Source organism: Struthio camelus, chromosome W (genome assembly GCF_040807025.1).
Source record: "Struthio camelus isolate bStrCam1 chromosome W, bStrCam1.hap1, whole genome shotgun sequence".
Lineage (NCBI taxonomy): Eukaryota > Metazoa > Chordata > Aves > Struthioniformes > Struthionidae > Struthio > Struthio camelus.
Genome location: NC_090981.1, coordinates 45,278,273 through 45,303,305, shown reverse-complemented (window position 1 = coordinate 45,303,305; position 25,033 = coordinate 45,278,273). Strand labels below are relative to the sequence as shown.

The 25,033-nt window shown below is 39.6% G+C and overlaps 1 protein-coding gene across 4 annotated transcripts in view; it reads left to right on the top strand.

Moving 5' to 3' along the window:
- Window positions 1-25,033, top strand: part of LOC104146892 (microtubule-associated serine/threonine-protein kinase 4) — a 397,004-nt gene that overhangs the window by 219,153 nt on the left and 152,818 nt on the right. For all 4 annotated transcript variants that reach the window (XM_068924761.1, XM_068924760.1, XM_068924759.1 and 1 more), the window contains one exon: window positions 18,882-18,913. In XM_068924761.1, coding sequence (XP_068780862.1) covers window positions 18,882-18,913 — 32 coding nt within the window. The remainder of the gene's footprint in view (window positions 1-18,881; window positions 18,914-25,033) is intronic.

Sequence of the window (25,033 nt, the reverse complement as noted above, 5' to 3'; positions counted from 1 at the left end):
AATCACTCCACCTCTAAAGATGATTTCATTATTGGAGAGATTCATGTGCAATTGTTATACTTTAAGAAGTTGGGGTGAGTGTTTTTTTGTTCACTTTTTAGATGTATGTGCAAAACTATGACATACAAACTGTATGAAGCGTTCTACTTTCCAGTTTTCTTATTTTGGTTGGTGTCTGTTTTCTTAAACATGTGATCTACAGTTCTTTTGCCTCATTTATAAACAAAAGGCTTTCATTGATTTAAAAATTTGGAAAGAGTATGAAAATAATCAGCTATTCTGTTACCAAGTCCTGATAGGAAGTTTTGGGGTTAAAAAAAAAAAAAAACCCAAAACACACAACTTTGTCCTCAAAAGGTTATACTAGCTGCTATAATACCAATACCAGGTAGGTTCATAAGATTGGTCTGCCTTTCTAGAGACAATCTTTTTGTTACCAGTACACAGAATAGCGTGCTTGTTGAGATAGTCAACATGATGTTAGTTATTACAGATCATTTATTCTCTAGACTAATAAAATATATTGTAATGCATATTTTAGAACATCCATAACTATTCAACTGAAACTACGTTCTGCTACTTTTTGTGAGATTTGAGCAAAAATGAAAGTCAGGTATCCATTACTAACTACCTCCCAGATATCTTGTTCTCCAATTGTGGAGTTGATGCCAAGATCTTCATACAACCTTTGATACAATTTAAATAGATCAATGGCACTAGTCTTACTTTCAGAATGGTCTTAAGGATTAAGTGCATCATATGCAGTGTCACATTGTCTTATGCTGCTAACTTTATAAATTAATGATTCCAATCACTTTTGTCAGAGTCATTCTTTTTGTTGTTAAACATGTTGCCTAAATATTAATTGTGTTAATTTTTACTGATGTCAGCTTATTAGGTGTCATTTATTCCTTTTAGCCTGTAAAAACATTGTGAATACTAAGCTATCTTTTTAAGGAGGAAAGAAAAAGTACTTCTGGAGTTACAGATGCGTGAGTGAGGTATATTTTTAACTGATTTAAGTATGAGCAGAAATTAATTTTGTATGGGTCTGTACTGTGTTTTCAGGAGTCCATTCTTGTGACTACCCACTTTCGATATGCATTAGTGTACACTAGACTCAAGGTAATTCCTTCGGTGTGGAAAGACAGAGGAAAATGTATGTGAAAGTCCAGTCTTGTGGCCATAAACTGTAGTAGCTTTTGCTCCCTCCTCTTGATTGAGTTTTCCAGCTATATTACTCCTCTGTCCCTGATACCGTGCCATATCCCTTCATGCATGTGCCTTGCCCAAGGGAGATGTGGTATAAAAACCTAAATCTGGTATCTGCAAAGCAACCTTTTCGGTATTTACACTTTGATTTTTATGATACAGGGACCAAAGAAGGTCTTGGTTGGTGTTTGCTGGACCTTTTAATCGGTGCCCTTTAGTCAGCGTCTTTGCTGCTGGGAAGATAGCCTTGCTGGGAGCAAGTCAGCTGGCAGCTCAGCGCTGCTGGATACTAGCCCAGCATCCAGTGGAGGGCTGTTATCACAGACCACATCATTCTCTATCTCTCCCCCTGCAACCGTTGTCAGTAGCCTCTGAACGACCATCTGCTTGGAAAAAACTCTTCAGCACATGGTAGGAACGTAGCTCTGGTGAGTGTTCAGTTTTGATTAAAACGTCTATAGGGAAGAGAAAGGCAAACAAGCAGCACTGTTTCAAGGCTGAGAGAGCTGGGCCTGTTCAGTCTGGAGAAGAGAAGACTGAGAGGGGAATCTCATCAACATGTACAAGTATCTGAAGGGGAGGGGGTGTCAAGGATGGGGCCAGTCTCTTCTCCGTGGTGCCCAGCTACAGGACAAGAGGCAATGGGCACACACTGAAACACAGGCAGTTCCATCTGAACCTGAGGAAAAACTTCTTTGCTGTGAGGGTGACAGAGCCCTGGAACAGGTTGCGCAGAGAGGTAGTGGAGTCTCCTTCCCTGGAGATATTCGAAAGGCATCTAGACAGGGTCCTGGGCAATGTGCTCTGGATGACCCTGCTTGAGCAGGGAGGTTGGACTAGATGATCTCCAGAGGTCCCTTCCAACCTCAACCATTCTGTGATTACCTGTACTGTGTGACAGAAGAAACTGCAAGGTCACAGCTCCTAGAGGTATGGACCAGCCTCTAGATCATCCACCCAATCGCATTCCTTGCTGTCCCCATGTGAGAGAAATGGTGAGCTCCTAAGCAGCAGGCTTCTGAGTCCTGTTCTTTTGATAACCTTCTGTTAGATGAATAGTATTTCTATGTGGCAGTTCAACAAAACTGGTTCTGACGGGCATCTGCTCCCATCTGTGCAGTCAGCCACCCCTTCCCATCCTCCCCTCCCATACACACATCTTGATGTGGAATAGCTACCACACTTCATGTGCTAGATATCTAAGCCTTCTCTTCTTTTCCCACCATCCTTGCTATGTTCTTGGAACCAGCCACTACAGCTGAGAGGACTGTACTTTACTTCATTTCAGTCAAAACAGTAATGTTGTATATTTCCCACTCCCTGTTCTGTTTCTTTCTCTTCCTTTGTACCTTAGTAAAGGTTTGAGGCACGAATTCTGTGCTTTTCTTCTTGCTTCTCCAGATCTCAAGTCTGAGGAACATTCAGCTGCGATCAGAACACACTCAGCCTTACTCAGCTGATGGAAGGTAGGATCTGGAATAGGGCTTGGCAGCTCCACAGCTGCCCTTCAGAGGAAGTTTGGGAGTAGGGGAATTGGTTCCTGAAGTTCAAGGGATTGTGGGGCAAGAGCTTGCTGCTTTGCGTGGGGCATGCCCTGAAAGTGGTCAGGAAAGCAGTGAGAGGGCTGTGTTCAACACCCTTGCTCAGGGCTGTTGGGACTTTACTGGACTACTCTTCTGTTGACTGTGAAAGCTACTTGGGAGAAGGGATGAAGGCAAATCTGTCCTGCAGCAGGTGCTCCAACTAGTTGAGTGCTGGTGGGAGGAGTAGCTCATCATTACCTGAGCAATCTTAGCTGTATGTTACGATGCTTCACTTCTAGATTCGCCTGGGGAGCAGAGTGGCACATGGCATACGCTTAATAAACAAGGATGGTGCTATGTTCTTCAAAGACTCGTGTTTCAGGGGCATACTTGCAGCAGTGTGAGGTTCTCAATATTTGTTTGCCATTAAGATCAGGCTATAAAACCAGAACAGGGAAGTGCTTTTAGCAGAGACTCGGAGACAAGCTCCTTCCTTTCTTCGTACTCCTGCTTATACTTGCTGAATTGCCATTTTCTTGCAGACTCAGCTACGGACTGCTGAGAGCCTGCCATCAGAGTCCTGTCACCCTTCCTTCCTGTCTTGTGGCATTAGGGACCCTTGCTAGTAGTTGCTGTAACAACCTGACTCTTCTTGAAGCTCTTCTTGAAGCAATCCATTTGCAATGCAGCTAGTAAAGAAAGCCCAAGGCATTCTCTTACAAAGTGTTTAATCTGTCTGACAAAGTTGGACTCAAGTCATCTCAAAAGGCAACAACAGTGCAGCCTATCTCCAAGTACTACCAAAGACTTAACCTGTTGGCACTGCATACCTCTGCAGGCACATGTGCTGCAGCAGCAATCTTAGCGGTGGCTTCTCAGCAGCTCCCTACAGCACTCAGGTCTTGGACTATTCAGCACAGGCATGTCTGCCTCAGGCCACTGCTGCTGAGGACCAGGGAAGCTCTCCTGATCAAGACTAGGGCAGGGCTGAGGGTCAACTCTTCAGGCAATTCCAGAAGTGGGAAACTGTAGAAAGGCAGCAGGACTCTCAGCTTCCCCAGCAGCAGCTTTGGTCATGCTCTGCAGTCCCTCTTTGTCATCTTCCCTGGAAGATCTGGCAGCCCTCCAAGCCCTGGTGATAGGGTAGATGCACGGAAGCCAGCAGCCTCCCTCTCTTCTTGCCTTCCTGAAGCAAGAGCAGACCCACCTTGCCTGCTGTTATTAGGCTGGACTGGCAGAGTGAATTGCCATGGAGGAAGCTTACATGCCTGCCTTTAAATGTACTAATTTTGCTCTTTGTACTTTAAAAAAACAAAAAAAACCCAAAAAACCCAACCCCCCGCCGACTTGTTAGTTGGAAATGTTATGTTGTCTCTTGGCTCTGTAAAGACTGGTTGGGTTTCTTTTATTCCTTTTGCCTTCCTGTGCAGCAGCTGTTTGCACAGGTGGCAGGATGTTATGGAAGCACAGGCTGCACAGCTTGCAGAGACCGTAGCCTGTATTAGGGACGCTGATTGTGGGTGAGGGAAGAACATCAGCAATGGAATAAGGTGTTTGTGGCTGGGAAAGCATGCTGCTAGGCTTGCAAGGGTGTTTTGGTGTCTGACCCTGGGTTTTTTGCATACAGCTCCCAACCTCATGAGTATAGATGAGGACTGTATTTGGAAGACTTGGAAGCAGAGCAGCGTCTCTCAGGTTAAGGAAGAATCAGTGTGGGGGACTGTTTTATGTCTAGTTCTTTGTACAGCAAGGATTAGCTGCTAATCTAATTTGTGACAAGGGTGCTTTTATTGTAGGAATTGAGTAGAATATTTGAGGGCAGTGAAAAAAGCAGAGGCCTTGCTGTTCTGTTCAGGCTTGTGTTGGTGTGAACTCTGAGCTATGTGTGCGTAGATGGCTTATGATACTTGTTTCCCCTTCTCAGGAACCAGGCTTACTGATGGTGACAGTGTAAGGCTGATCATACATGAGCTGGAGATTCTAGCCCCATTTTCTTTTTTTTAATGTGTAGTGGTAGTGACTGGCAAGCCCTTGCAGAGCCGATATATGGCTTAGCAGTTTGCAAGATTCAGAAGATGTTCACGTAAAACTTGCCTAGAGGATCCTCCACCTCTGGTCAGCTGACTACAGATGATTGACCTAGATCTAAGCCTGCATTCTGTAGATCATCTTGGACCCAGATAAAGTGCATTTGTGGGTCAGTGCTTTGAGTGACCTGAAGTAGTGAGGGACATGCTGTGCTGCCTGCTGATGTGGAAACTATTATCCCCTGAGGGAAGAGAGCCTCAGCCTGTCCTGGCAAAAGGACAGTAGAGTTATAGAGGGCTAGTAGAGTTATAAAGAGAGTGTGTGGTGAAATTGGCTAGCCATCTGCAGTGTCTCTGTGTTCTTTATGATTGTCAGCAGCTCTCTGTAAAATAAGAGAATGGTAGAATGACGGTAACCCTTTAGTTAATGTAACTCAAGTCCTTGCTCTATATATCCTATGTGCTTCCTTCCCCAGGCCTTTCTCTGGAGCTGGGGAATCCTTGGGCATGTGCGTATGTGCATAAGTGACCCGCGCTGTTGCATTGTGAATCTCATCTACCAACAGGTCTATTGTGAGCTTTTATCCAACCCTGTTGTTTGTCCATTGATTTGATATTGTGGAAGCCGGGAAAAAGCTGCAAACCAGGAAAAGCTGGGGTTCAGACAGTGATGATGGACATCTCTGTAATTTTATCTCTCTGGATCTCAATTTTGGGATCTAGAGCTGGTGGTTCTACGTTCCTAGGGTGCTCCCATCTGTGAATCCTCATGTCTGCAGTCTTTCCTCTGTCCAAAAGTTTGGGTCAAGCTGGAGGATATTTGAGTCCAATATCTGCGTCTGAAAGAGGAAGTGGTAAATATCTCTGGAGGGAGACTACTTTGCATTGTCTTCAGACTTGGAAGTAGTACTTGCTTCATCCATTCATTATTGATTTGCCTGATCTCATGTTTTGGGAGTGGCCATTTGACAGCAGCAACAGGCAGTGACAGGAGTATTTAGTATGCTTACATAACTAGTGCTAAGCAGCTGCTGAGGGTATGAACAGGACCTTTACATATTCGCTTGTGTAAGCACAGAGCGTGCAGAAGGTAGATAAAATCACAAAGTGCAGCTAGCAGATTGAGAGAGGTGATTTCCCTCTATTTGGCACTTAAGAGACTCAGAAGAAATAACTGCATCCAGATTTGGGCCACCATGCAAGAAAGACACTGGAGTGCATGATGTATAGGGAAAGACTAAGGGAGTTGGGTTTGTTTAGCATTGAGAAGAGAAGGCAAAGATGGAGTTTAACTGTTGTCTTCCACTGTATCGTGGATAGATACAGAGTAGACTTGGGTCACTGTTGGAGGTGCACTGCAAACAGGTGAAACGCTCACAGGTTCCTGGAAGGGAAAGTCTGAGTCAATGGGTGTGTTTAAACGCTAGAACAGGTTGCACAGAGAGGGGCTGTGGAAACTTCATGCTTGGAAGTATTCAAAACCTGTCTGGACAAGGTCCTGAGCAACCTGATCTCACTCTGAAGTTAGGTCTGCTTTGAGCGAGGAGTTAGACCTGATGACCTGCAGAGGTCTGACACTGTAAGTGTAGTGTCTACATACCTTTTGGTGAATGTATTTCATAACTGGCTGGTTCCCTGAAACAGAAGTTTAGCTTAAAGGGTTCCTGCGAAATCTGTTTGCTGGAACTTCTTTGTGGGTAACAAATATGAACACAGGTAAACAATGGTAAAGGACGTGTTGCAGGAATAATAATTGGAAAGACAAAATAAAACTCTCATTTATAAAGCTGGGAAAGGCAACCGTGAAGTAAAATCAATTTGATGTGGGAACAGGGGGGTTGAGAAGACAGTATACGGGAAAGCATTTGGACTGTTTTCAAACGCTTGTGCTATTTCAGTACATAATAAGAATAAAGCTTTATTCTGGATGAGCTGCCAATATGAATTGGGAACACTTGTCGGTAACAGTTGTGAAGATTGCCTTGAATTTTGTTAGTCTGGAAAAAACTGAATGAATCAGATGAAAACTTCCAAGTTGACTGTAGAGAGGACATTTCAGCAGAGATTGAGTTTGTTTTTTTAACTCATCCTGGTATGAGTACTTTATCAATTAGTTACAGAGCACAGTAATCTTTCCTAACCCGATACTGAACAATTTATGTATAAATAAAGACAGTTAAAAAGCCAAAACAAAACACTGACTTTCTGGCTTCTGAAGCCAGTCCTGGAGTTATAGTAGTCACTATGGCGCGTATTGCACCTTCTCATCTAATAAAAATTCTCTAGGACTCTGTTTTCTTCTCTGCATATCTTAGTGACTGGTGCCTTGAAATTGTAAGAAAGTTTGCTGTTGAGAACTGTCTCCAGTGGCTACGCCTAGATTGAAGGTCTTGAATAGGTGGGAAGCTTCAGTAAAAATAGTTATGCTAATTGCTCTTATAGCTGTCAATAATAAATGGCTAGTTGGGTCACATGATATTGTTGATCTTGCTAAGATAGATGCATCTTATGTTAAGTTGTAAGCCCACGTGCATTGGTAGCATTTTATTGCTTTTTGCAGTAAATGGACACAAATTGAAGAGGCTAATCTGAGAATGGGGTATTACAATAACTTGTTCATCATGTGATCCACTCATTTAGAAAATAATGCATCTGGTATCCAGGGGAATGCAAAGAAAGAAGCACTGTTCTTTAATGCTCCTCTCTGGTAACAGCTGATGGTAGTTTGATTTGATGGCCAATTGACTGCTAGAAGGCTATGTTTACCTGAGGTTAGAGAAGTTGGCAGATGTACAAATAGAAGCAAAAGATAGCTTGCAGTCAGCTATTATGGATCCTCTTTGGCAGGTTAAGGTTAACTTTCTTATGAAATTGGTCTCCTGAACAAGTAGGTCACCTCCTTCTCCAAAACAGGAACAAAATAAATGTACAGAACTCCCTTTTCTCTTACTAAAACTTTGATTTTATAGAAGGTAATACCAAGTTATAATTAGAGGCCTGCAGCTGTTACTTAGAATGTGTGGCTGCCATCCCAATGGTGCTTGCATACCTCCCAGCTGATTAAAAATAGAGTTAGCTAGTGGTAGAAATAGTATTAGAAATCATTTGACTAACCTAAATGCCACTATATATGTAAAAGATTATTGAAGAAATGTAAAGTTCAAGTCTTAAAGTTAAATTAGTGGGTGTATGTCTGCTTGGAAATATGGGTTGTCTACATAATATGCTGGCAAAGAAGGCGAGGAGTGGGACTGAATTGTGTGTTAATATTTGAAATGATTACCACAGACTGGGAAAAAAAGAAAAAGACAATGTTGGAAGTTGCTTCAAGCACACTGAGTTAAGATTTGCTTTGTCATAAAACCACTGTTTCCTCCCTGGAAGGATGATTTTATTCTTCATGTACTTATATTTGTGAATAAAAGTAACCGTCCAAAATACAGTGGTGCTTTTCTCTACTCAAGTATCTTGGTCTTGCTGACCTGACTGGAGGACCGGTAAAAGCTGCTGGACTTAAGCTACCAGGTGACTCATAAATCAGTATAGGAACCAGGAGGCTTTTTTTTTTTTTTTTTTTTTTTGTAAATACTAGTGCCTATTGCAGACTGTTTAAGATTGGGTTGCCTCCTGCTGGCAACAGAGAAGAAACTATGGCTGGCTACTCTCTTTAGATTTTCTTTCTTGTTAATGAATAGATGCATAACTGAAGGTGTTTGTCCTATCTGAAGGTATTTGTGTCTGTTTGGCCTGCTGTTAAATTTTGTTTACTTGTGTTTTGTTTTTGGTTTTGAGGGTCTTTGAGATGGACATTTCTAACAGTCATGCAGAGAATTTCTGTGTCTTTGGAAAGTTCTTTCTATTAATTATTAGAAATTTCAGGACAGAATAACTTGCAGCAACACATACTAAATTGAAGTATAAATTCGAATAACCTTCGTTTATCCTCTTAGACCTTATTAAAGCAATATAAAAAGGATTATCAGTCAAAGGAAAAAGGAATTTAAAAAATGTAATGCTTGCACAAACTTCATACAGTTGCTGTTGTGATTTACTATAGTTTGACTTGGAACAATCTATCTGCCATATTGGACAAGAAGGGGGATGAAATTGGCTATAAAATGGCAATAAACCAAAAGATTACCTGGATCCTAATCTCAACTTGCCTGGAATGTTAATAGTCCAAGCAAAAACTATAAAGTATCCCTGACTTTATTGCTAGCAGATACAGAGAGTCCAAGTAATGATATAAATTGTGGAAAAGGATCTATCACTGTTACGTTTTTGCTTTCTATAGGTAAGAAGGATTGTATCTGTTTGCTGTTGATTTTAGTTGAAAACCTCACCCAGACTGAAACTGTGACTGGCTTTGTGCAAGAGTTCACATATTCTTATACAGTGTTCCAACATCGATCTGATAATTTGCATCATTGTGTTGGTATATTTATTTTTTTTTTCAGTGAAGCTGGGGTGGTGCTAAAGGAGATCTTCTGTAGACATGGCACACGTTTTGAGACCTCTGGATGAAAACAAAAATAGTAGACAACTAATGTTTGTGTTCTGATCCCTTTCTGATAAGGAAGGAATACTTGGAAAAAGCATTCAAATCCCAAAAGAAAAATCGCCCTTCTCCATCTTGCCTTCCTGCTGTGGATGCTCAAAATTGAAACTATAGCTGATGAGAGAGACTTAGGTAAAAGCAGCAGGGAGAGCAGTGTAGTATCATTAAAGATGATTTTTGTCATGTTGTCTTTAGAAATCAATTTTTCTTGCTTTGGAGCATTGCCTAACAATTGGAGATTCTTGGAGCAGCTGGTGAGGAGGTTGTCATCTCTTGCCCACCCTACAGTGTCAATAGCCTTTCTTAGCAACTCAGCAGCAAGAGGAGCAAACAAACTGGAGAAGGGGTAAGAAACAGGTGCGTGATGAGAAAGCCCATGAAGAGCAATGACTGGCTTTGTAGTAGCATAAAAGACAAAAGGCCATGAGTAGGTGGCCCTGGAAGCTTGAATGATCTCTCCTTTGGGAGTGGCAGAAACTAGTGTGGCTCTTTCAGATGTTTCAGGGCATTTGAAGCCCTATAGGAGATGACTGAATTTCTGCTTGTTGGAGGAACCATCCAACTACAGTTTTGAAGTGAGATTTGTTAGAAAAAAATGTTCATTTTGATTAAGCTAGTCTCGTAAATAGGATTAATATTTATCTTGCTGTTCTCCAGCCAGTCTTAATTCTCCAGTTTCACCTTGCCCTGGAATTTGAATTTTTCTTCCACATCGGTGGAGTATATTAGCAGTAAGCTGAGAGTCAGACGAACTGATCAAATTTGAATTTATAAATACTGATTCAAATGTCAACATCAAGCAAAATCTTTATTTTTGAAACCGTTGAGTGCATGAGGGGCAGGAGATCTGGCATCATTAACAGAGCAAATCCAAACTAGCCTTTTTCTGCAAAAGAGGTTTCTGTTGTGTGTTGAAAGCCAAAAAGGGGGAATTTTGCTGCTTCTGCTCCAGGTAGATGGATGAAAAAGTGGATTTTTTGGGGGAAAAAGTGGATTATTTTGTTCTTGGCTTGCCCCGGAACGTCACGCTACTGTTGCGTGCTAAGAGTAGCTGCAGGCCTGAGCTCTGCGCCTCTTAAGAGGTGAGGCGACCCCGAGCAAGACTCTTGTGACCCAGCTCCTCAGGTCAGCACAGCTTAAAACTTTATGCCGGTGTACTTTTCCCTATCAGTGTACATGGTCTGTTCAAACTGATGTTCATGAATGTGTCAAGACAGCAGGGCTGGCATTTTGCTGGTGGTCAGTCCTGGGAAAAAGAATAAACATGCTTGTGGACTTTATCTTATTCCTTTCCATCCAGTGCAAAATGCCTAATGAAAACTGCTGCAATGAAAGCCTCAATGCAAGCAAGTCTCTTCCTTGCTGAAGACAGGTCTAATCATTTTATATTCCAGTTACTGATTTGAACAGCAGTTTAGGAACAGCTGCTGAATATATTCATTTCATAATACAAAACTTTGTCAGCTACCTTGATCTGAAGCTGAGAAAAGTAAAGCAGTTAGGTGCCTGTGGGCACCTGTAGTTATGCCTGTGGGCATAACGCTCTCCAGCAACTGTGCTGCCAGGTAGTATCCTACTAGTGCTGAAGCCAGCTGCTGCATGCTGCTTTGCATTGCTTTTTGCTTTCCTTTTTTAATGGTGGGCAAATGTTTGTGAAAGCCTGCCCATGTAAAAGTCACTGCTCTGCTTTCTGTTTGATAAAAGAACCTAGGGAAGTGCTTGGCTTTACTCAAAGTAGATTCAGGATTTTCCAAATCTAAAATGTACTAAACAGTTTTGTTGTTTATATTTGTTCAACTGAACAGTTGCACCAGCAGCTGCTGTTTTATGTCTTGTGTGATTCCTCCCCCCCCCCCCCACCCTGCCACTTCCACCCTAATATATGGTAGCACTCTTAAAGATGGGAATATTTGTGTAAGCTTGGTAGCTGGACTCTATATCGTATTGCTGTTTCAAGCACTTTGCGGTCAGTGCGTTTTCTCCGCTAAGGTGGTGTGGTGCTTTGCCAATGGATGAAATAGATTGTGCAATAGCAGGTCAAAATGGAGCATAGATTTTTCTAACACTGGGTTAGATGAAGTGATTTTTGTGTACTTTGAAGTGGAAAATTCAATCAGAATTTTCACACTTTTTATTTAAAGAAACGTTATTTATTGATTTAGTCAGGCTAAGAAAGTACAGAATGTAACATGGCAGGCAACAAATAAAACATAGAATAATTTTTTTAACTCTATTTTACTGTAAAGTATTTGAAAGACTTAAAGATCAAAACACTATAAAATGAATACATACATACATTGCATTAGTGTTATTAGGAAGTAGAGTTCATGTGTTTTGCGACTGCTGGTTTCAGTTGAGAACTTAAGATGTAGTTCCACTATATAATATTAGTAAGAATGGTCTGAATAATTTTAAACTGCATTACCATTTCTCAACTGGTTACTGATACATAGTGGTTTTTGTTTGTGTTTTCTCTTTTTTTGTAATTGCATTTCTATGCCCCTGAAACATTGAATATTTGTGAGTTTAATGAATGTAAATTAAACATACCAGTAAGCCTACTTTTTTAAAAATTTGGCTTTTCTCTGCCTTATTTATATTCTATGTGATGAATTTTATTCCTATGAAGGGTATGTTTTGGTGCCCGCTTGTCAGCCTGCTAAGCGCTGCTGTGAAAGAGTACAGAGTATGAATGTTTGTAGTGCCCCTGACTTGTTTTGTTTTCTGGCCAAGTCAGTTTATTTTTCTTTCCAAGGAAAATAAAGAGATTGTACTCAAAACATCTTCCAGTGACTGACTTGTGCAGTATACTACCTTTTCAGAGACTATCTTTGACTATTAGGCATTAATCTAGATTCCTGCTACTGTGTCTGAACCATTTTGATGCTTTTATCTACTTAAAAACACTAGCTAAAGCCTATGCATTCTGGTGTAGGAGCTGTTCTTCTCTTTAATAGCCATTAATTTCATTACAAAATTAACGATTAGAACATTATTTGAATGGTATATCTTAATTATAATTCTTAATGAGTGAATTCTTTTGGTTGCTAAATCTTATTACAGACCCTGTCACTGGAAGGACTTCAGACAATACATAGCATAGTTCTTAAGAAGATCCTTACTGGTAATACCTGAAATCATTCTGAAGTATCTCATGTTGTTCCATAGGGATCAATGTTTTTTAAGGCTAAGAGAATTTGTAGAAGAATGGTTGGCAAAGTGAAACAAATCTAAGTGCTGTTTACTCAGTTCATTCTACTCTATTATAAATCTTAATATTGCTGTAGTATCTAGTTCATCTATAGGAAAATACATATGGATTGTTTAAATTGGTTCTATATAGTACATGATAAAAAAATTGTTTTCTTTTTATTGTGTGTTTTACTCTATATACTTAGGCTATTGGGCAGTCTTGTCAATCCAGTTAATTTGCATCTAAATTGATAATGTCTAGCTTTAAGTAGGCTTTTGGGTATTCCTTTTACATCACATTTCACTACCCCTAGAGCAGATCCGTAGATATATTTCTACTTTGAAAGAGGCAGTCAGCAGTGCCTGTAACAAAAGCATGCAAGTTAATTGAGAGGACAAAAATGAGTTATGTGAAATGCAGAATATTGAGGTACACAAAATGTGACCTTTTCTGGTTAGTTCTGAGCATAAGTGGCTCTCTAATTTCATAGTATATCTCCTGTTAAAATCTACAGTAGTTGCTGTTGATTTGTTACTTAGGTTTGTTATTTGTGGGGTTTTTTTTAGTGTTAGGGGAGGGAGAATTAACATGTAGAATAATATCTTTGTACATTGAAGTGCATAGTTAAAATATTAAAAAGCAGGCTTGCATCCTTTGCCAAGGAGTGCACAGAAAATTGTCTGTAGGTGACAATGAAGAATTGTGCATGGGGTATTGTTTCCTGAATAGTATCAACTACCTTCCAAAGCTTGCAAATGCAGCAGTGGCAATTTTTATTTCATGAAAACGCTTGTGAAGAGATGGCTTTTGATTTAATTGGGGTGAGTACACACTAAGCAAAAAAAACCTCGGTAAACTGGTGGCTGCATCTGGATGATTAGAAAGAATATGAAAGCCAGCCTTTACCATAATGCTTCACTCCCTCCTTGGCAGCTAGTGCAGAAAGAGCAAGACAGTGATCTTAACTGGGATTTATGTTACCAGTGAGGAAGACCTGGGTACAAATTAGTTTTCCTAAGAAAAGTAAATATAGAATTGCATCTTAGACAAGCCACGTCAGACTACAGTTGCTGAAAAATAGACAGTTCAAACAGAGGAACTAGCTTGGGCCATCTTGAAATGAAAAGAAATCTGCAGTTATTGTCCTGCAAGGAGCCAGAGCTGAGTGAGGATGTCTAAGCTGAGTGAGGATGTCTAGATTTAAAAAGAGAGAGCTGAACATTTTTTCACTTCCTTTTTAAAAATTGGTAAATCCTATCTTGAACTAGAAACGCAGAGTCAACGGTCATGCTTAAAATTTAACTAGTGTTAATGGAAAACTGTTTCTGAGACAAAAATTTACTATTCTTGGAACCAAGAAACATTATAAATTACTGTTAAGAACAAAGGACAGCTTTGACAGAGACAAAATTACAGTGGGGGGAGACTTTTAATGGTCATGTGGGACACTAACACTCTGGGCAGCTGATGTAACTGAGTTACATCCATACTGAACCCCTTGATAATGTCTTCTGTGAGTTTGAAGAAAACAAGGGTGGTGAACTTGGAAGTAGTCAAATAAAAAGCATAACCTCCCTTTGCCTCACTTACAAAATATTTTGAATGGATTAATGTAATGGCTTGATATATTAATCTTACAACGAGGTCAGGATTAGCTCATCAAAAGCTCTTGCACCCTTTTCGCAGATAGATCAAAGCAATCCTGTATTATACTACTCCCCCTGACTATTTATTTATTTATTTTTTCCTCTTCGCCGTATTCCCAGATTGGAATGCAAGATCTGCTGTTGTCTCCTAACTTTGTTTCTGCAAAAATATAGTAACACTTAAGAAGAGAAGCCTCTATATTCATCCCTCAAAGTACTACTGCTGTCAGTGGTTATGATAAGAAGGCAAATTGTGTGCCATGGCCGATTTCCTCCTGCTGCCGTCCTGTTATTACTGCAGTGTATTAAGACCTAGCACACGTTATCAGAAAGCCTTCAAATGCTCACGGCCTATGAAGGATGGGTAGAGCAACAGTGAGGAAAAAAGAGTATTAATCTTACTACATTTAAGCTGTCCCCTGCTGAAGAGTGCACTACTGAAATTTTTCTTAATAAGTTTGTTTTTCAGAGTATGTTGTTGACAGCTGAAAACTCTCTAGGACAAGACATCCAAATATTTGAGAATCTTGCAGCTGTTGCTGGAAAATGGAGCAAACTTCTGCTATGGTTCCGAGATCTACCTGAATCGGCAACGTTAGCTACATCCCTAGCAACTTATGAATGTGCCAGCTTTTTATTGGTTCTTGAAAATTGAACCCAGCAACAAGACATAAGTTAACTGCATCTTTTCTTCTCCCTATTATAGGGGAGGAAATTTAATATTTTGAGTTTTCTGTAATTTACTGGTAATACATAGAAGAAACTAGATGAAGTTGGTGTTTTATAAGTCACCACAGTTATGTAAACCTTTTTATTTAAACTTTGTTGTAGGCGACAGTCTTTACCTCACTAACTGGAAACATAGTTTAAATAACAGAATTAATATGTTCTATTCAGTCAGCAGTTTTTACTGGGTATTTACGGCTTGCCATGTTTATTAAACTTGTCCAGATTGAAATGTCCTACAGATGTGTAGGACCAGAGAGAGAATCAAACTCTGGATTTGTAGTAGTAATAACAGCTGAAATAATAAAAGAGCACCTTTTCTTGTAAAACCATATTATTGATAGTAAAATGCACAGAGCTTGACATGTGAACTGATTTATGATTGCTGTTATTAAATCAGGTGTATATAGATCTTACTGCATCATCATAGCAATCTGGCACAGGCTTGCACAGATCTCTTAAACCCAAGATGAGGCTTATTTTGTTTTCAGACCACAGTTTTGAGACACAAATGGCCTCAAGGGCAAGAGTCTGGTCCTTAAGTCTGCTTTGTGTGATTGCTGTGGAATCAAACAGCCGAACCTAAAACCGACTGAACTGGCCAGAGGATTCCACATAGGGCAAGAGCAAAAGGGCATAATGTCATCCTCTGGTGCAGAGCTGCTCCCTGAGAACCATACAGAGTGGTGGTGAGGGATTTATTTTATTTTATTTTTTTTATTTTTAAAATTTTTGGTTTTTATTTTTAAAATTTTTGGGTTTTATTTTTTTAGGGTCTTATCTGATAGGTACCTGACTTGAAGATCTTGAAACTGCCAAATTCTACCGTCAGCTGTCCACAGGCTTGTGTGGATGCTGTACAGCAGAACTAGGGCACCTGGCATTTTGAGGTCTGGCTTATTGAGCCTTTCTGAAAAGAAACCGTGCTGCACAAGAACGGCAAGGTAATTATAGGTCACTTGCAAGGTAGCTGAGCCCTAAGAGTTCCAAGCCTGAGGAGCGGAGTGATTTGTGGTATGGTATTGTGCAGAGCTGCTCTTTTTTCTGCAGCTGTGAGTAGAACAGCTGAGAGCAATTGAGTACAAATTGGGCCTCTAACTTGTGAATGATATGGATGTTTTTATGCACCTAGTAAATAAATGATTTTTCCCACCTAAGCTTTAACCTAGCCTCCTGTAGAGTGTTTCTGCTGCTTCCACCTACTCTGTATAGACCCTGCTATGGAGCTCTGCTGTACTATTGTAAAGTGAGTGTAGTACTGGTGAGTCTTGCCTGGAGTAAAAAAGCTTTCACTGACACAGCTGATAATCTGATAAATTTGTTTAGGCTGCACAAAAATCTCTGGGGCAGATGAGGCCTAAGTGACATGAAAAATCACTTAAGAGCTGTGAAAATTAAGCCTGATGTGAGACAGAAAAGAAAACTTCAGTTTACCAGGAATTATTTTGTGCTGGCGAGGCTTAAGCTGGAGAAGCATGGGAGAAGGGACCTGGCCTGTTAACAACAATCCTGTGGAATATTGGAAAAATGAGGAGATAGCTATTGTCCGGAAAGGATGTGTGTTTCATTCCTCTGTTTAAATATGTGCTGTCATGGTGTTTTAAAATCCAGGTTCATAAAAATGTTATTTGCCTGTGTAAATTGCACACTGAAGGTTTTCTTTTTTGCATCTTTACTTGCGAGTAGTCACAGTGAATCCTTTTTTAAGGAAACTTAGCAATAATTGAAAGTAGTGCTTCAGGGATGACGCTGGTGAGAATGGGCCAAGAGATTAATGTGACTAAGAGTCTACAAAAGGCAGTGTCTGTCATCCGCTATGCTGTTTTAGTGATAAACTAAGTCATCAAGCCCTCTGATTTTGCTAAAGAACACCTAAACCATAAGAAACATGTAGAGTACATGTTAATTTAGAGTCTTGTTAAATTAGATGCAAAACCAAGTATGATTCTTGCTCATACATTTTGGCAGTTTTCCCATGATTATTGTCCATTACAGTGTGACTGTGCCTAGAATTACAAGTAAAGTTTTATGCTAGAAATGGAACACAATGGCATTATAAATACTTAAAGAAAAATCATACAAAGGGAAGTACATGGGTTCTAAATTGCAGTTATGTTTTGTTCTTAATGCATGTGACATTTTCAGCTTAGTAGAGTTGCGCAGCTTCATAATGCAATATTGTATGCAGGTGTAACAGTTCCTTTGTATGTAAGCACATGTTATGCTAAAAGATGTTGTTTTAAATTGCAAATTCCGAACAGTTGCTGGAACTTTGTAGGAAGTGCCAGAATTTGTTACTGAGGCCTCTAATTCTGCTCTCTTGTGCCTGTGCCTTATGATCTCTAATTACATTGTTTCACACTATTTTTTCCTGCCTTATTCAGTGAACAGGATGGGTGGTGCTCAGGAATTGAGTAGCTACTTGATATTTTAATCCTTATCATTCAGTGAGCAGCCCCTGCCTTATTTACTGCACACCATTTAAAAGTTTCCAAAGAATATATAATTATTCATTCCCTTACGGTCTTTTCTAAAGTGACTGACTGAACTATTTTTAATCTATTCAATTGTATTTTCTCGTGCATTGTCTGGTCAATGGCTATAAATTAATTTTGTGTGCTATGTGAAATTAACACGCATGAACAGATATGCTTACATGCATGTATTTACTTTTTAAAGAGAATTTTGGCATCATTCCCTTTGATAGGTTTTAGAATGGAAGCGGGTTATCTTTTACATGCTTTAAAACAATCTTTCGTAGGAATATTGAAGGTAAACATAAAATAATGCAAATGAGAGACTAAAGACATTCATCCACCAACTTGAACCATTCGCTTAAAAATATCTGCCTTTGTTGGTCAGACAAGTTGTCCCTTTGTTTAAAGGCCTGCTGTACTTCATGCTGAGTGCAGTTAAGAAAAAGGCTTGACAAATGTAGCATTTAGAAAAGAAGTTTATATGAGAAATGGAAAGAGGCGAAGGAAGGGAACTAAAAACATAAGAGGACAGACATGAGAAATGTGTGTGGGGGGGAAGGAAATGATGGCAGTAAGCACAAGTTGAAATACAAGAAATTGCACTGAAATATAAGAGAGTGATTGAGCACTGGATAAGGTTGTCCAGAGAGGCTGTGGAGTCTCCATCCTTGCAAATATTCAAAACCTGACTGAATGTGGTCCTGAGCAACCTGCTCTAATTGACCCTGCTTGAGCAGGGGCGTTGGACTAGATGATCTCCAGAGGTCCCTTACAACCTCAACCATTTTATGATTCTGTAATTTATTCTATACCAGATGAATCCACTTACAGGTGTATATATCATGCTTATTTTTGATGAGCAGACCTTCATGAATCTTGTGGTTTTATCCCCAGTTCTCATTTAGCTAACGGGTTATCTGACATTCCCTTAAACAGTAGTTTAACTCTTCTCCTCAGCAAAATGTTGGAAATGTTTGTGTAACGCAGTTCTATTGTTACACTGGTACTCTGCAGAAGATTGTAATGAATTATTATAATGCATTACAGTTGATGACACTGTTGTTCTTTTATCCAAAAAAGATGAAGTCCATTTAGTAGTGAAGAATCCTTGGTGATGATGGTGACCTGTTTAGGGCTTGATCCTCTTGTTAGCATCTTTTGCAAACAACGGGTACTGGAAAGAACTTGGCGTTTATTTATCGCTAACTCTTGCTAATTTTACTACTTCTCCCAGTGCATCGTGGTTCTGAGAAAGGTAAATATACTGTAATATACTGTAATATCCTTCTATAGCTTGAAATACTGCTAACATTAGTATTTCAATTTAGAATAGAAGAGAACGTGTGAAAGACTGTATATAAAATCTGTATGATCTTTTATTACATTCTAAATATACCTACTTCTGTCTGTCTGCTACTGCTGGGACTGGAGGATTACAGTACTTGTTTAAAAAAGGTTACTTCCAAGTAAAGTAAGTTTTATTCCTAATGTAATGTAACTTACTCTTTTTCTTTTGCAGAAGGAGTTGAGCCTTCCAAGAAGAGGAAGTTTGTAAGTATCTTAAGTTTCTTCTGTTGTGTTCACAATACGTTGTGTGGTTCTGACACCTTATGAGTAGGCTCTTCTTCTTTACAGGAGCGTTAGAAAAAAGATTAATGTAGCAGTTGATTTGCCTTAAGATGCATACAAAAGTTAAAATTGTTTTTTAATGCATTTCCAAGATTTAATGACAAAAAATATTTTTCATGCTGAAGCTTTTATTTTGTATTGAAGATTTTTAATGTTATGATCAAGGAAGAAATTTTGTTTTCTCATTACTGATACAAATGAAACTTGAAATGTAAGTAAAAATTTTTGCTCATAAAAATCTGGTCAGATCCGTGGATGAAACAGCAATAACAAAAAAGATGAATTTTGTTAAATGTGTAAAGTTTTATAGTTAGTATTTTGATTAGTGGAAATAAGAGTTGTATGTGTATTAGTAAAGGTTGTATGTGTATTAGTAAAGGTTGTATGTGTATTGTTGCCTGCATTGTTCTTTAGTTTGAGTAATACAAATTCAAGATACCGTGATTAGTTGTGCTTTGTATCGATTTCTGTACCTTGGCTTTATTTCTCTAGCACTTTTGAGCTGTTTGGTTTTTAGAGCTTATGCGTTTGTCGGTTTTATTTCTTCTTCTGTGTTAGTAATTTATTGAGAAGGTATTAGGATATGAATTTAGCAAAATGTCTAAGAAGTAAGCTCTGTTTGCTTCTTTACAAAAATATGTTGTGACTATACTGTTATCACTGTATTTAAATAAACTTATATTAACAACATGTTGTGGGGGGAGGGGAAAGCCCAAACCCTTGTACCAAAGGTCCGTAGCTATTTGGTTTTATGTATTTGTTTTCAACTTGAACTGAAAAGTTTGTGGTGATAGTAAAGATGGTATAAGAATAACAAACTCTAATTGCTGGGGTGGTGCAGAGAAGCGTGGTACATCCACTTTAAATGCTCTGTTCATGTGATTTAAATGACTTAAGGGAAATCTGCAGCCTGTAGGGCATGTGCTGAATTGCCCAAGACTTTATTGTTTCAAGTTCTGACAGAGGAAAAATCATATACTAAATAGCAAGCAGTAATGTTATGTGATGAAAAGTCAGTAAATTATCAAATTATCAAATATTTGATATTGCAAGGATATATTGTGAGAAGAACAGTTAAAGAAAATGATTTTTAGTGCCTTTGTATCAACCTAAAACTGTTGTGCAGACAAAAGCCCGCTTCTGTTGAATTAATGGTTTCAGCCATAGCAGAAAATGGCTCTAGAGGCCCTTTTATCTATAGACAAGACCTTGCTTACTCTTGTTACGTGGTTTGACGTTGAATGTTATTAGATACCTATTTTTCTCAAAGTTTTGGAAAACACCTGTGAAGTAATTGCCTCAGTTCCATTCCTATACGTATTTTTATAGCCTGGGATGTAAGTGCAGATTCTGTAATGTTGCTGAGATTTTAGTAAAGTATAATAAAGAAATAACCCCTTGTCAGCATAATCGTATCTCGCTTTTAAAGTGGTTAGGATTCTGCAGATGTTATTTTAAAATTATCTTTATTACTACTATCTTAATCAACAGGATTCACAATGCCGAGGTTAGCAAGGGCTGTAGCACCACAGGTTGTGTGTGGGCCATGTTGGCTGCTGCATTTTCATGTTGTTTGCATGTTTACAAGAAGACTGAATTTCAAAGTGTGACGGGTCTTAAGGATTTTCATTGGCCTAAATGTCTAGATATTCTGAGTAGCTGCCAGCATATCACTTTACCCTCTGGGGCTTTAGAGCCCATGGCCTGCAGAGGGTGCAGCTTTAAGCAGCACAGTGAAGGAGAGCCAGCTCAGGGGTGAGCAAATACAGAAACTTGGAAAATTAAGTTTGGGTTGATGAGTTACTGTGTGGTTTGTGGTTTTTTTTTTTTTTTTTTTTTTTTTTATGGGGGGGTGGGGTGGGTGGGTCTACTGATTCCAGCTCTAGCTGGGGCTCTGGTATAACATGGTAATATGGAAGGAAAGATGTTGGGGAGAAAGTATAGTGAGTAGCAGATCAGTTGACAAGGAAAGGTATTTGACTGATATGGAGTGTCACCTTTTCCTTACCTGTTCAGCTGGCCAGCCAGAGCTCTTTGACTTCTTTAGCCATGTTCTTGGCCTGATGCCAAAAGTGGTACTTGGGTTTTCCTTACTAAATTGATCAGATATGCAGTGAAAGAGGGTAATTCTGGCATATTGCTAGCTAAATGCTAAGCAGTGGAGCCTGCCTATGTGGTAGCTATTATTCAGAGTTCATTAGCAGCGGCCTCCATTGCATCCTGTATTCGTTCCAACATGTTGTGTGACATGCTGGCCAGTTGGCAGTGCTTGTTTACTTGTTGAACCTCATCTGCCAGGGTATCCTGATTGTGTGATTGAGAATGTGTGTTCTTTCCATGTGTGGAGTTCTTCCACCTTGCAGTTGACCTTTTCAGCTAGCTGTATGACTGCCAATCTGCAAGCCCAGTTGGCTTCAGTTAAAAAACATGCCCCGTATTTTCACTGAGCTATTTGTGTTACCATTGCTCAGCCCGATATAGAGGTTCCTCTGATAGTCAGCCACTTCCCTGCTATTTGTCACACAAGATTCAGATTATGTAAGGGACAGGGCGGTACGAAACTCTGTTGCTTGGTTTTGAAATAAGACTGAAAATTAAGAGCATAGTGGTGCCAGAAGTCAAGAAAGAACCTAGAGAGGCTGGAGAAGGAGGTGTGGGGCCTATAACGTCTTAGGTGAATTTTGGAGGAGATTGAGGACAAAGGAAAGTGAAGAAGAGAGAGAGAGTGTGAGCGTGTTTGAGGGAGATGTGGAGATGTTAAGCTATTTTTGTTATTTTGCTATAGTTTATGGTTGTGGGGACCTCATTTTGGATCTCGCGATACAAGTTCGCCTTTCTGTGGGCATCGTACAATTAAACCCAATTCAAACTTTACAAATTGTTATATAGCAACTCCCGAAGAAAGAATTGGAGACAAAAATGCATTTACAGGTTAAACCTAACTTGAGCATAGCTGGTATAAACTGAAATCAGTGGTTCTAGTTCAGAAAGAAACAGTCTTTTTTTGTCCTCAGTGTTCCCTGGTTGTGATGGCACCAGTGCTTATGTGGACACAGGCACAATTGATCCAGGTTACAGCTAGCGTCAGGTGGGTTCTTGAATGTGTTTGACTGTGCAGCTGCACAAACGCCTTGCGGGCAATTGGGTATGGTGGCGTGGAGGCAGAATGCGTGGCAGGGGACTGGCTCTTGGGCTGTCCTTAGCAGGAGACCTAACTTTATTCAAGCTTAACCTGGAGTGTAAACCTGTGTGGCTGCAGTTATCCCATTCTGCAGCTCCTAATCTGGAAGTTAAATGCATGTTCTCTACTGCAATATAAACTTAAATGTGTATTTCTACACACTACCACTACAGGGATGGCATATTTATGTATTACTGTGATGACTTTCTTTTTCTTTTTTTCCCACCGCTTTCTACATTTGAGGCAGGCATTTAGATGTGGGCTTGACATTAGGGCAGGTCCAGAAATAAAGGTTTCATTTGGAACGGTTAAGTGTTGCTAACGTGTTTTCCATTTGTTTATGAAGCATGCAAGTACTCTGATGAACCAGGCAAAAAACACCCATCCTTTATACATGCAGAGTGTAGCTAGCTAGAGTGAGTAGCTAGAGAAAATCTCTGTTCATAATGTATGTTGAACAAGTGAGTTTCCGTCAACGAATTTAAGGCGTCCTCTTCCATTTCCTTTCCTCACCCATGAAGTACAGCAGAATGAGAGCTACAAAGAGACATAGCATGAGCGCACAGGTTGTGTTACAAAAGCTACTTTCCCTCAGTTTTAGTTAAATGCATTCTGGTTTAAAATATCCTTCTAAAAATGAATTAACAGTGGACTTGCACGAAGTGGGCAGCAATCTTCAGAAACATTTCTAACTAAATAGAAGTAAGTGGGCAGGCAGAAGGGGTTCCTCCTTTCTTTAGAGCTTCAGTGGTCAAAGCACCTACCACAGAAGTAGAATACCAGACTTTTCCAGAGTAAACCAGTTTTTTCCTTTTTCTTTTGTTTATCAGAGAGATTTCAGTCTATTTCAGAGCTAGATAATTTTTGTGTATTTATTTTTGCTGCATCTGTCCTTCTCCTGAAGGCTCTGAAACTAATTTCAGTAATTATGAAATGTGAACTCTTGTTCACTTGCAGCAATTATATAATCTACTTGCACCTGTGGAAATGTCAAAGTTGGTCACAGAATGATCATAAAACTCATTTATGCATTACAGTGAAGCAGCTGATATCCTTGGATAACAGCAAAATAAGAGTGTGACTAGCCAAGAATTCAAGAGAAATGCTAGCTAAAGCCATGACTTGCTTAAGGGCTTAATTTAACAAGTTTCAAAGAAATTAATAAATATTTTGTAAATGAAGTTTTTAATCAATGACAAATATGAACTCTCAGTTAATTCAGTTAATGTCAGGAAAAAAGTGGGAATGAGAACCTGAATGGAATGAAAACGAGCCAACCATGCTTACAAAAAAAAAAAAAAAAAAAAGAGAACACCAGTGTTTTGAGGCCAGTGTCTCGCACATGGACAAAACTGGGATTGATTGAAAGAGTTTGTGCATATGTTTATGTATATGGGTGGCCTGTAATAAGGAAAAGTGTTTAGATTTTGATGCCAAAGCAACCCTCAAAAGTGAAATAAATTGATGGTACAATCTTAGCTCTCTCTCAACAGCTGCTTCTGAGTTTTCTGTCCCTGATTGCATTGGTTTCTTTGTGATTTGAGGGACAGAACTGTCAAAGACCATCAAAGCAATTATTTGGGAGACTGTGAAGAATTGAAGAGTAATATCACAACTCCCCCCACCCTGCACCCCAAAACATATAAGAAGGATAGCTACTTCCTTTGAGTTATGGATGACTTGGGACGTGTGTGTGTATATCCATATATATGTAAACATATATAGTGTTGGCTTATGCATCTTCTGTTAGCAGATATGGCTTCTGCAAATTAGTGTATGCTGACAGAGTACTCCATCCGATGGGCACTTAAGGAATTTGATGTGCCTAAACAAGGGACGTGGGGCAAGGCTACCCCTCTGGACATCCTTGTTGCTTGTCTCCAGTGTGTTGGCTTTTTGGCAGGAAGTGGGTTAGGCAAGAAGGCTTGTGAGCCAGGACTGCCAGGAGCTAGCCTGTTTTATCTCTGGTACCGGTTAGCTTGTGTGGTGCAGTCTGTACAGTGGGCGCAGCTTATGCTTGGCTGTAAATGCAGGTATTCATAAAGTTACAGTCTTCAGTTTCCATTGCAGAAGTGCAAGATGCTTTGATTGTTGTAAGTACAATTTATGTTATAAGAATTCAGAAGATCTGTGTAGGTATAACGTGCGTGTATACTCACAACAGTGCTTGTGTACTATTACAGTCACTTAACCCTCTGCATGTACTTTGTCTTTCTTTATTGTCCGTTAAGCTAGATGAAAAGCAACTCACCAAGCCCTCCCTTTTTTGATGTACCTTCCGGATACCATTGAGTATGTTCATTTTAGAGTGAAAAAGCCAGAGCAATGGTAAATAATCAGAGAAATGACTGTTCTTTCCCATGACTTGTCAAAGCTCCTTATTATAAGACACAATATAACCTTAAAAATTGCTCTGGAATGCTTGACAGTGCTGTTCAGTTTTTTGTTTAGACCAAAAACCACTGTAATGGATCCTTCAAGAAGGCTGACCAGACTACAAATAGTATTCCACACCCCAGAGATTGAGTGGTTATGTCTCCATTTCCTTGTTCATGAAAGCCAGCTAGCCGTTGAGCACTTATCTTCAGCTCTCCATAGCCCACGTGTAATTCTTAAGAAGTATATGCTTTAGAGTTAAGTGTTATTAGTGCTTTCTCTATGCGTTTCTCTGTTAAAGTTTTCAGTTACCTGTTTTTCTCCCTGGCGGTGGTATACTGTACTCAGGATACTGTACAGTATGCAGTAACCACATTTCTTTTCCATCTTTCTGACAAACTAAATTGTTTCAAGTTCTTCACTTGCAGGATTTTTCTAGTGCTATCATAATTCAAGAGGTTTTTTTTCCCCTAGAATCTAATTTT